Source organism: Carettochelys insculpta, chromosome 18 (assembly GCF_033958435.1).
Source record: "Carettochelys insculpta isolate YL-2023 chromosome 18, ASM3395843v1, whole genome shotgun sequence".
Taxonomy (NCBI): domain Eukaryota; kingdom Metazoa; phylum Chordata; order Testudines; family Carettochelyidae; genus Carettochelys; species Carettochelys insculpta.
This window is the reverse complement of record NC_134154.1, coordinates 4,203,162-4,216,079: the sequence shown is the minus strand read 5'-3', so window position 1 is coordinate 4,216,079 and position 12,918 is coordinate 4,203,162. Positions and strand designations below refer to the sequence as shown.

Genomic DNA, 12,918 nt, shown 5'->3' with positions numbered 1-12,918 from the left:
TGAAGCAGCTTTGCTGTTAAGCTTAAAACATCCTGCATCTTCTGGAAATAGTTTCAGCTTCTTTCCAAATTTTATTCCCCAAGTTCCAATTATAGCAAAGCACCCATCTTGAGATACTACACTCAACAGAAAGGGTTGAGCAAACTGTAGTTCAGCCAATTTACAAACCGTTGTCTCAACATGGGTCCTTGGCTCTGTCAATAGCCAGAAGGTACCAGGGTCTTTTTTAAATGAGCTGGTGGCACCTTGTGATTTCGAAGTATGATCTGTACCAATTATTGTTCTGCACTTGAGTTGATTACAAAAACCACTAACTGATAATCTCAGCCTTGTCTGTGCCAGGTTCTGTTAGAGGCCTACCTCTTGCTCACTGTTTAGCTTTGTTAGCCATGTTTTGTCCATTGTTAGCCTGGCCTTAGGCCTCAAAAATCAGGCCTGTGTAACCTGGGCTTAGGTCTTCATCTTACTACATAAAGATCTGTCCATGAAAGCCAACCAAGGAGCTGGACAACCAGCCTTTAATGTTGACGTTGGTATTAATCCATAAGCCTACTTCGGTTATATAGTAATGTGCATAAAATGGACACCCTTTCTATAGATATTACATGCTGTGTCTGACCTTTACTGGTTAAAAAGCCAATTCCAAGATTAGCTTTACTGATTGCTTTGGCCTATGGCAAAGCCTACACTTGCACATCTACTGAGCCACAAGTACAAGGTGTTGCAATTCTGGCTAGAATGTACAAGTTCAGGTTTTCCATATATTTTGTAGGACTGTTTCTTTATCTTCCATGACTTAAGTTCCGAGATCCTGTTTTGTGGTCAGGCACATTAATAGCCTTTACATAATACTTTCAAAAAGGCAAGAATAGGTGCCTTGAAACCAGAGTACAATGTGCATGTTATTGAGGAAGGGTAAAGAGCTAGGAGCTTTACAGAAAAAGGTGGAAGGCACACACTATCATACATAATTAAGGGTTTTCTAAATCAAGCAAGTTTCTAGACTCTCACCTGTTCCTGAAGCCATCTCTGCTTTTGTCCATTTGCAGTTTGCCAAAACCTGGTTGGTAGAAGTTTGCTGCCTGTATGGTTAAATCATGTGGTAGAACTAATCCCTCTAAGGCAGCTTGCTGCATCTCCAGTGTACTCATCTGAAGTCCAAGAGAAGATGGCATTAGAATCTCCATGAATCCTATTTTTAAACCCCAGATCTTGCACTATTCCATGGGGAAATGGTTTGAAATAGTGAATACTCACAACTACAGTCAACAGGAACAGACATTTTAACAAGTTCATCTAAAAGGTAAAACCTGTACCACTGAGTTACTATCTCCAATTCATCAGTGCACAAGAATGACACTTCTAAAGTCATTTTAGAATGGGTCCCACTTGGCACTGCAATAGTGTTAGATTGGAAATGATGGCAAGTACATCCTCAGAATACAAAATCTGAGCATCTTACACTCCTAGGGAGAGAGCGCAATGCTTCATCTCATGCACCATCAATACTTATTTTCTGAATTATATGAATAGGCTACTTCAGTTAAACTACCAATATGATTGCGTTAGCATTCCACGGAATCAAAGAACACTAGAGTCCAGGTCCCCTGCCCTCATGTCAAACCCAGGCCCCATCTAGACCATCCTTGACAGAGGTCTATCTAGCCTCCTCCTGTGGCATCTCCATCACTGGAGATCTTTAACCTCCCTACTCAGTTTATGCCAGTGTTCCATAATTCAAACCCCCAAGTTCCTGGTAGGTCATGCAAGAAATTGGTAAAAAAAGTGCTCATTAATATTTACATTTCAGCAGTCATTGAATCTAACCTGTGCCACAACTGGACTCATTGACTTCTGCATCCCCTGAAATGGATCACTGAGTAACTGTTGCGAACTTGGTCCAAAACCTACAGAATGAAAAACAACTTTATCTACAAGTTTTAGAATAGGTACTTATCCTTCATTGATGCCAGTCCCTCCCTAGCTATCTTCCTTGATTCAAAAGGTGGCTAGGTGAGGGTTTCTTTTGAAACTCCTCAGTACTGTTCTAGCTTTCCTATAGATCTGTGCAAGTTGAGAAGCAAGATATTCTCTCTGCAAAGCAAGAGGGCCAGCCAGGGTCAGAGAGCATTTTCTTGTTCTAGCACTGTGGTTTGCAATACTCTTTGATATGTAATACTATGAACACCTAACTTGGTCAGCTGGGCTTTCAGATTTGTCTCAGCAGCAGACGACACTCTTTGAAGACTCATGGCTCGTCCCATTAAGCGTTAGATGATGCTGTGCCCAAAGTCATTCTTTGATCTCAGCTTTAAAAATTCAACTTCAAAAAAGGAAAGCTGTCTTTTCCCTATAAAAAGTTTTGCACAGTAGAAGCGGTCTCACTTACCAATTGGTGAGGGGATCCTATGACGGAGGTAATCTGCAGAAGCAGCCCGAGTTGGAAAAACCTGTGAAATTGGAGGGGACGGTGCTCTTTGGCTCAGCAAAGATGCTGCAGGTTCCAAGCCACCTATCAAGCCACTAAGAACATTTGATGAAGCAGGTCTGGCAATGGGTGGACCCAGCAGCTCCTTGGAAGAAAGAAAAATGAATGACTGTCAAATATTAAAAGTGCTTTGTGTAGTTTTCATACATAAAATCTGCAGACAGTGTGTCTATCAGTGACTGCGATACACATGACGCCTCCATGGAGGTACACAGTGTACCCACTTAAGTTTGATGGCCCACCTAGGTCTTTCCCTTTAACAAAAAACAAACATCACTAATTTTACTAGTTTTCCCCTCATGAGACTTATTGTACTATGTGGGTGAAGTTTTGTTCCATTTCTCTGGACCATTGTCTGAGAGCAGGTAATCTGACTATACACTTTCCATTTGTCTGGTGGAAATTAATGCCTATTGAATAATTACATTGCCACCCATAATATGGTGTAAAAAAAAAAAAAAAATCTGGCTTTTTTAAATGATCTTGTGCTTTTCAAAACAGAGAAGAGTAAAGAAGCATTACAAGGTGACTGTTTCAAAAAGAAATACCTGCAAAATGTTCTTTGGGAGAGACTGGCCTGGGATCTCAGAAGGAGACATCAAGTGGCTTTCAAGGCTTTGCTAAGTGACAAAATACAGTTTATTGCTCATGTCTGCATGTAGCTTAAAGAGATTTGATTACTACAACAGAGGCTCAGAACCCATACCATTTCCATAATCTAGAAGAGATCCACCACAAGCTGCAGTGAAAGATGTTTGTATCTACTTTAGTCAAACCACTCTTATCCCACTGACAATTATAAAAGTCTTTGAACAAGCACTGCTAAATAACCAGCTCAGATGGGCCCACTTAAAAAAAGTGGACTGTAGGTCTAAATGAGGTACAGATTTTTCTAAGCCAGGTCAGAGTGCTCTCTCAGTGAAGGCTTTACTATCTGCTAAGTTATATAGAAAGGCAGCTAAAATTGTCAAATACTTGATTAAACTTGTAAGTTTCTGCTATATTTGCCATATGGGTGAGTCAGTCCACCATATGCAAAGAGATAAGATCTGATTCAGAATACTTGGAGTCCATTTCTGATGCACAAAATTGATTATGGTGATGCTTGTATGATAATCTGTGGGGCTGGAAATCTTAAGTGATTAAATAAGTTAAGACCTTCTATACACCTTGTTAGAAGTCTTCCTTGTCATCTAGTCTGCTTCTGTTCAAATGCAATGTTGAACCTCAAATGAGCAGTCCAGCAAACCAAACCAAACTATAAAGTAGTAAAAACAGTCTTATCCTCTGAGCCCTCTTTTCAATATATGGTGTGATAATTATGTTTAAACTAAAATACATTTGTTTGTCGTCTAACAGATAAGTGATAGTTAAAGAAATATAATTTTATGCAGTTTCAAACTTTAACCTATATCTTAATCAACTGTCAGCATTTGGATAATCAAAGGGTTCAATAGATTAGGACATGAAAAAGCCCTTCTCTCTGTACAACTAGTCACATACTAAAAGTTCTTAAATTTGTGCAATCCTTTGTCTCAGAGAAGCTTCCAATTTCAGCAGAGAGACCAGTACTGAATGAGAGCACTTAGGCATTTTAGTGTAGGAAGAGCTATTTTACATTTTTGGTATTAAACTGTTCCCATAGAGAACCAAAAGTTACAAAGCTGACAACTTCCATACAGTTTGTATTTGTGGATTGGAGAAAGTGCACACTGGACTAGATGACAGCTGAATTTTGTTAAGTCACAGTAGCATGGTTCTTTTGAAACATCTAAAGAAAGTAACAGTGAGTTCTGCATTTGTTTTACTGCCTTCTAGATTAACCGTGCCAAGTTTCTATCATGTTTGTCAATTTAGTGATAAATAATCAAAGCAGGCTCAACAGTAATTCTCTGGGACACATCCATGCCTCAAGTTACACTTCTGAAACCTCACTCTTAACTTTATCTTCATATACATCACTGAACTGAACATTAGATGTTGGACAGCTATAGTGAAGGCCATGAGTTGACCTATGAAATCTTAGTGACCAAAATAGAAAAAAGTTTACTTTCAAATTCCAGGGTTTTGTTTTGTTTTTTTATTATTATACCACACAAAATTGGAAGTTAGTTGAGACTAACTCTTGATCTGCAGTTAAACACCTGCCCCGGGAACAGCCCCAACACTCCCACTAACACAAAAACAGGAAACAAAGTAGCATCAGCTGGAGTTTGGTGACACCATTAACATGTGTTTTGTGCAAAGTGCACTGGAAATACATGTTAAAGAAAGATACATACTGCCCCAAAAGTCATGCCTTCACTAGGGTGAGGAAGTGTTAAGATCCATGTAGAGATAAGTCTTGCCCTCTACAAAATGGCTGATTGTGTAACAAGAAAGGTGGCCCTTTCATTCAGCAAGATCAAGAACTTTGCCTGCTAACTTAATCGGCCAGACTGTTCAGTCAGTCTTCCTAAACCTTCAGCAGAGGTCCACTTTAAGTCTAGCGCCTATCTGCTTAGACATAAGGCTATTTATTTCAGCTACAGACTAACCTAGCAACCACTGAACTGGAAGACACATATACCACTTCTGTTCAGCGATGCCCTAGATCTAAAAAGGTCCTGTTGCCAAGATGTCCCCAGAAATAATCTCACGTAGTATTACCAACATCATTTTCCTGGCCAGTACATTTATCACCCCAATATAGTCAAACAAAATTGAGAGTCATACTGAGGAACTTCAGTTCACTCCCAGTACTCTCACTGATACATTTGTATTTTAGTACCATCAGGAATTTGTTACTTACATTGGCTTTTGGCTGTGAAGGCAGAGTTCCACTTGCCTTCATAGTGCTAACTAGTTTATTAAATGCAGACATATCTCCATCTTTCTTCAGTGTTCTGGAGCCAGCTACATTCAATGCCTCCTCCATCTGCTCTGCCATGATGGGAGTAGCAATTTTTCCTTCTTGATCCATTTTCAGGCCTTTTAGTCCAGCTTCTACTTCTTCCACTGAAAGTACAACTCCTGAATGTGCTGAGGAGTGGAGGGGTAAAGACAGTTAAACTAGGTGCATATGCTTGTAAACTGAGCACCAAACACCCAAAAGGGGTGGTGGGAAATCTAATGGTGTGCCATCATACATGAAGCTAGCCTATCGCTTTTGTTTCAAATCACTTAGAGCCACATTACAGTATTTTTGTTCATATTAAAGATAACTGATCATAAACAAATATAGGCAAAAATCTTCAAAAGCATCTTAAATTGTTGTTAGCTTTTCGCTGTCTTGAGATGTGGAAGTTTAGAAAGGAAAGACGTTTCCTTCTGCACTTTTGACAGTGCATTCTTAACAGGAATTAGAGACTGTAAATGGGTTAGAAATTTTAACTCTAGATTTAAAAATTCATAAGATATTTGTGTTACAAATATGCACGATTATGCTTTAGCTTATACTTCAGGAAACTAGTCCTACTACCACAGAAATTATGGCTATTGTTTGAAGAGAAGATACATACCTGGAAGTCTACACACTTTAATCACTTTATTAGTATTTGATTGGCACATGTTTTCAACTGGGCTCATGTTTCCCAAAGAAAACTGAAGCAATTATGGATCATGGGAAAGATTTGTAGACATACCAACCAAATAAGGAACCACCACCATCAATAAGCACTGTTTATTTTCTCTGTATACTGGTACCCGACATCCTCTCATTATGCACTGATGTGATCAGAAAGCATATATGGCCATGTACCTTGAAGAGTAAGGGATGAGAAGATAGCAAATGTTCGACGGGTTTCTGCAAGAGATGCTGATCTAGAGACTTACTGAAATATGGCTGTGAGGCACAAGAGGGCCAACACTTTTGACATGCACTACAGGGCATGGAGGGAAGGAAAAAGTTGAATGCTGGAAGATAGACTAAGCAATAGAAGTAACACCCCAGTAACTTCTCTAGTGCTTGATTAGTATTTTAAAATAATTTAGGGACCCAACATGTCAAAGTACTTGACATTAGAGTGTACAGCAGTCTGCTCCATAATTTGGATGTCTTTATCCTTGTTCTGTGATGAATGTGTAACATTAGAAGACTGGTTCTGGAAAAGATAGAAGGCTGAGCAGAATTCAAGCAATGCAGACTAAGTTCAATATCTGTAATTGAAATTGGAGAGCTTTCCTTCAATATTCACCAAGTACTTCCTGCTCCCCAAACTGGATGCTGGTCAGAAGTGTTCGCAACACTGGGTTGGACGAATCCCTGTTCCTCCTTATTTTCACCACTCAAAATCAAGCTGCATTTTAAGTTTTGCTCAGCACAGCAATTTAAAGTTTAGATGGCAATACATGCTGCTTTCCAATAAGATTGATGGATTTGGAAATTAAACATTATATGCACATGCAACAGGCTCAATTAGCATGCAAACTGGCAATCTTTGTGCATGCACTTATACCTGTTCCAAGTTAAAACTGGCCATGACTTTATTTACTAGAATTAACACTGAAACAGTTATACTGACTCCAGCAGAACAGAAGCACTATGGAAAGAATCAGTTCCCTTCCTTACATAATGGTTTAACATTCCAATAACAGTAATTAAATGTCAGTTCTAGTCCTGTGTTGCATTCCTATAGTTTGTTAAAAACAATAGAGATGCTACTGAGCCTGTTTATGACCCACAGTTCTTTGATGACTTAAGTGAACTTTTATATTATGCTGGAAATGCTGAGTGGGTTTTCTGTATGGTTTATGGGAACTATTAACAGTACACCTGAAGCAGCTGCTCTGTGCCCTTGTACACATTAACGCATGCAGACCTTTCACTGATCCTGTTTTAGGACACAAACTTCAAGGACCACTTTGTCAACCAGCATACAAGTACAAGTTTTAGGAAGAGCTTCATAAAAGGAGTTTAAATATCAAGTAAATTTAAGACTGCTGACATTTTACCACTTTCTCTAATGTGAAGACATGTCTAGACAGCAGGAGCTGTAAAGCTGGAGACGCATTTACACAATCTTGATTTATGAAGTAGCACAGGTTAATGACCATGTTCATGATGAAAGTCCTGCTGATTCCATTCTAATAGGATGACAAGAGTCAATGACAGCAGTAACATAACAGATTTGTGGATCAGTGGGTTTTCTGAACAAACTTGTAGCACTTCCTACTTCTGAACCTCAGTAATCAAGGCTTGGCCTTCTGGATAACCTCTTGCCTTGTTCTGGCATCACAGGAACTCCACAATATCTGAAGAGGCACTTACTGCTCTCTCTAAGCTTTTCCTTGTTGGCTGAAAGACTTGAAAGGAGAGGTTTTAAGTCCACTTTGGCTTTCTGTAGCATCTCAAGGATGTCCACTTTGTTTTCAGAGTGGTCTTCCAATGGAATGGGAGCAAAGTAGTTTCCAGAGTTCTGGCCAGGGGAGAGAATGGCTTGCTCTAGACCTGAAACAGTAAAACCAGGAGCACTGCCATATCAGTTTACCAACTAAATGTCTCAAGATGTTTACACACTGGATATTAAGATTCATATGTCACTGAAAACCATGATTAACAACCCCTGCTTGAGACAAGCTGGAAATTGGAATGAGAAAATGATGAGACCTTTTGCAGAAGAGACCAAAAGGAACTGTAAACTAGCTGCTTCCAAAAACTTTTTTGTGCAATTAAGCTGTGGGAAAGTTAGTTCTCAGATACTTATCTACCATGTTCTCACTGAGAAATGGATAGGGAAAATCTGGAGCTATGGAGTACAGAATTAAGAGACATTGCAAAATAACACAATTTTACCTGCTAGCCTCTCCAGTTCTTCATGAGGTGTGGATCTCAGGCTGCTAGAGCGACTTCCAGATCGACTAGGATTAGAGAACCACCTACTGAACCTGCTAGCAGACATTGAACCTTCCCCCAGCACATCCTCTATCATCTATATCATGGGGGGGTGGGGGTGGGGGTGGGGAGGAGAGAGAAAAAAAGGTTTTAGACAATCTCCACAGAAGAAAGAGTGGGAGGGTTTGATATATGGAGATTGTAACTTGTAATATTCCTTTGCTGATGCTGACCTGGATGTTACATTCCCAGAATATAGGATTTTGAACAGTTTAAGCTACCATCTCTTCCCCAGAAATGGCACCATGTTTTTGTGAAGCCAGTGTGTTGGTATAACCAATCATGCATTGTCTAACTGTACAAAATTAAGCTTGCTACATTTTATCCTATGAAACTTGATTAAGCTATTATTGTAAATTCCACTGTAGGAAGACAGCTGATTGCCAGAAGTTGAGAAAACTAAAGGGTAATCATTCAGCAATCTTCTCAGTCATTGGGCCAAAAATTAGCCCATGTGAGTAGATAACACTTGATACCCAACTCAGTGATGGGTACTCAGGTTATACAAGTTCAACTTAAGGGTCCATGTAAAAATATATCCTGTTTCTATATAAGACTCTTCACTTGGGCTTACAACACTTAGAAGTACTTCAGGAGAGGGAAAACCAGATTGACAAAATCCTGTCTTGACACTTATACTGCCCCTCCCTCCCCCCGAAATGCTGGTTACCCAGTCACCTTCAGTTCTGTCAAACACTGTTTACAAATGCAGAAGTACACAAGAACTGTCTTCCTCTAATGATTAGAGAGCAGTAAAGCATTTGTTCATTCTTGGGGAATTGTGACCATCGGCTTAATTGACATTGCATAGAATCCTTTAGCTGTTCAGTTTCTAACTCTAGTGTCAGTGCAAGACACATTTAGTCCTACAGGATCTGCTACGAGCAATTCAGAAACAGTGAAGAGAGATCACTGCGCCAAGAGAATTTTAAATGACATAAGCTAAAGCAATGTTTCTGAAGCTTTGAGAACACCAAAAAAAATTTCTTGAACACCTATGCATGTTTTCTGGAAAAAAAAAAAAAATTGTAAAAGCCCAGCAACATATACAGCATAAATAAAATGAAGTAATTTAACCAGCTGGCATAGCAATGAAATAGTAAAATTATGGCTGGTTTTACTAACAAAATATATACCAGTCTATAGCCAAAAGTGTCAGAGGGTTACAGCACATCTCCAAGTTTGTTCCCTGGAATACCAGTTAAGAAACACTGAGCTAACGCAGGTCAGTTTTGCAAGCTGATTGACTAATCTCTGCCAGAGTCCCAAGAGAGTCAAGTTTATCCCACAGTCTGGTACCTCATTCACTGCACAGACAATGCTTGTTGAGCTAGTTTCCCCACCATTTCATTCAGTACAAGAAAGAAAAAAAATTCAACTCTTTGCCAAATGAGCCAAACAAAACCATCCACTTATGATTAGCATCAAGATGACATTTTATCATATATGAAGTTGAAAAAAAGCTGGAAGAATCTGAACAATCTAGCCATTCTACAGAAGAGGTGTAATCTTTATCTGAACCATATATGGGCAACTAACCTTTACAGGAACACCTATAGACAACAAAGCTGCTGGTAGTCTTCATCTCAGCAAAACTGTGCTCTGAAAGATTCTAACTATTTCAACTGCCTAATAGATCTTTAAGATGGGTAGACAGATCTATTCTGCAGATGGCTTGCATTTTAGCAAAAAAGTTGGTTTCCATCACACTAAACATTAAGCCAGTGTTTGCATTTTGCAGCCTCACTTATTTCCTTGCAATTTAAGATAGTTTCAATACATCAGCTTCCAAGAAAACAACTCCTTCCTACCCCATGAAAGCCACTATCCGCTGTCAAATCCTTCTCGAACCATTGCATTATTTAATTGACTAGTGAATTGGGATTAGAAATTTCTCATCCCGCCCAGTTTGTTGATTTAATACTGGAAGGGGGCAGGGACAAATGTGGACAGTTATTACTACTAATGCTATTGCACAGATTCCAACTGCTCCATTCTATAATCTGACATGTTACTTATGGCAGCCATTCTTCTGCTTCCAACAGAGGCTTTAATTGCCTTATACATGGCACAACGCCTCTGGACATTGCTTCATACTGTATGCAACGTTGGCCTCAAAACCTTATCAACTAAGTTAAAGACTCCTGTATCAGTTTATCTGCTATATAATCCATTGAGTGATTCAACTTTAATCCAATTAATCTTGTTTTTCAAAAAAGTCAGTCTTTGGAAAAGAGGCTCTTCCTACACTGTACATTTTCAGAGGAAGTCTCTTTTTTGGAGTTTGAAAATCTATTATAAAAAAGACTATTGGAATAAATCAGTCTTATAGGGAGTGAATTATATTTTGACCCTAAATAGTATCTGAAGAAAATCCATCCAAAAAAGTTGATGGGGAATCTCAAACGCCACCATAACCATTCTCTGCCGGTCACTTTTCTAGAGTTCCAGAATATGAACTCATGCAACCTTTATTGGGGGGGGGGGGGGGGGGGGGCCGGGGCGCAGAAGAGGGGAAGGAAGAATTATGTGCTTCTCTTCCTTCTTGAATTAGTTCAATTTCACAGGTACAAGTGACCTCAGAAGCCACCATCTCAATGTTTTACTATGAGCTAATGAGCTGTAATATGTTCTTCATTTGGCAATTAGGATGAGAAAAAAATTTCTGAAATCTTGAGTATTCATATTTCAGAGTATCAGCCCCCTGGGCGCCCCCCCCCCCCCCCAAAAAAAAAAAAAAAAGTTAGGCCAAGAAGCTTCTTTAAAACAGGGTAATTTTAGTTCCAAAAAAGACAGATAATGGTGCTTCTGCCTATGTACATACCTGGCCTAAAACGTCACTCACCGAAGCCAAGCCAGGAACACTTTTATCCAAGTTAAAGAACTCATTGAAGTCAAACTCTCCTGGTGCTGGTTCTTGCAGAACAGCTTCCCTGGGAACTTCTTGATCTGCTGCAGTCTCATGGGCAAGGACAGACTGAACTTCATCTTCTTCTGCCACTCCACCATTGCATTCTATGCCTGGAGGTAGGGAAGGGGAAGTGCTACAGCTGACTGCCTCTTACAGAGCTGCAATAGTCCTACTCTGTCAAAGGCTGGAGGACTCTACAGTCATGTCTGCAGTACAGCTCTATGGCTATGTGGTTTGCTAGAGATTAGCATAGTCATAGGGAGTTCATTACCACTTAAGGTATGTTTGAATGTTTAAGCCCTCAGCTCTTTACAAGGATTAAGACTACTTTCATAGCAAAATGCCAGTCCCATTCAATAAAGCAGCATCCCAAGTGCTTCTAGGAAAGGGTCATAATACTACTGTTCCAACCCCACAGTTACAAGCTTTTTCTACTTGTGCAAAAACCACCTTGCACATGCCTTGGAGTACATAAACGTGCACTATCAATAGCAACAAAAGCTAGCTGGGTCAATTTGAATCTCTCCTGAGTGGAGAGACAAGCACAGAGGGAACGTTGGCCAGCACTCAATGCAGGCAACTCCTCTGGCACAGCTGTACTACCTTCAGCTCTGTCCACAACAGCAGGCACCAAGCTCACCAGCACCTCTAAGCACAATACACAGGAGCAGAGGTAGCCTTGCTGGGTCCCTAGCTGCACATTCCCAGAAGGGGTGAAGCAACCTGCCCTTAGCCCTACTGAAAAATATCATGCTGCCTCCCCCATACCCTCAGAGCCACTGTATTATGCAGCATGGTGCTCCAACAGCTAGTTAAAGGGCCTGTGGCTCCCAGATGTCCCAGGGCAACTGTGCCTACCCTGACCCACATATAAGCAGGCCTGGACAGTGCACAGAATGGCTGGGGATGGAACAATCATGCTGGAGGGGCTGCTGGTGCAGGGAGTTGACTCCTGGAGCAATGGCTCCAGAGAGTCTTGATTCTGCAGATAGATTTATAGCTGCACCTTTATCTGCATTAGGCTCTAGAGATTTTTGGGAAGCATACAACACTGCTTCTTCAAAGCAGTACCTAATGATCAGGTACACAGACCATAGATGGGTCTAGCATGCAAATGAAGGATTGCCAAGCAAAGGTATTACTACAAGAACCTTACAATCTGATTGCTGTCTGGGGAGGAAGTGCATGGTTTATCTAAAGATCACTGCCACATCATAACACTCCCCAGTTTGCCAGAGGGTAATGTTATTTTCACAGAAACGGGGACTGTTCAAACTTGCCTTAAGTTCTGCACTTCAGAATGATCAGAAGCCACATCATAGGATCCATGTTTTTCCAACCCAATACATAGTTCCATTATTTAATGGAAGAAGAAGTGGTTTTTGATAAAGCACAAGTGTAGCCCTCAATATTGCTGAGTTAAAAATCTAAGACTGCTAACTTTGATCTAGACTTCTCATCTAAATGGTGTTTAGTAAGCCTATTATTCCAGATTCCATGGAATCTGATTTCTGTACTGTCCTGAGGAAATTACACCTCCCTGCCAGCTCCCAGCCACTGGGGTCTCGAACTCTCAGCTGGATCATCCTTGGGTCCCATTTTGTCAGGAGGAGTGTTTTTAGTTTTAAAAAAAAAAAAAAAAAAAAA

At 40.2% G+C, this 12,918-nt stretch overlaps 1 protein-coding gene across 8 annotated transcripts in view; it reads right to left on the bottom strand.

The window, feature by feature from the left end:
- Positions 1-12,918, bottom strand: part of EIF4ENIF1 (eukaryotic translation initiation factor 4E nuclear import factor 1) — a 38,411-nt gene that overhangs the window by 6,816 nt on the left and 18,677 nt on the right. For 3 of the 8 annotated variants that reach the window (XM_075012689.1, XM_075012691.1, XM_075012690.1), the window contains exons 7-14: positions 11,185-11,381; positions 8,262-8,397; positions 7,737-7,916; positions 5,280-5,509; positions 3,037-3,108; positions 2,390-2,573; positions 1,828-1,907; positions 1,012-1,151 (exon numbers count right to left, since the gene is read on the bottom strand). In XM_075012689.1, the coding sequence (XP_074868790.1) occupies positions 1,012-1,151; positions 1,828-1,907; positions 2,390-2,573; positions 3,037-3,108; positions 5,280-5,509; positions 7,737-7,916; positions 8,262-8,397; positions 11,185-11,381 (1,219 nt within the window). The remainder of the gene's footprint in view (positions 1-1,011; positions 1,152-1,827; positions 1,908-2,389; positions 2,574-3,036; positions 3,109-5,279; positions 5,510-7,736; positions 7,917-8,261; positions 8,398-11,184; positions 11,382-12,918) is intronic. The other 5 variants (XM_075012693.1, XM_075012694.1, XM_075012692.1 and 2 more) reach the window with 4 other exon arrangements.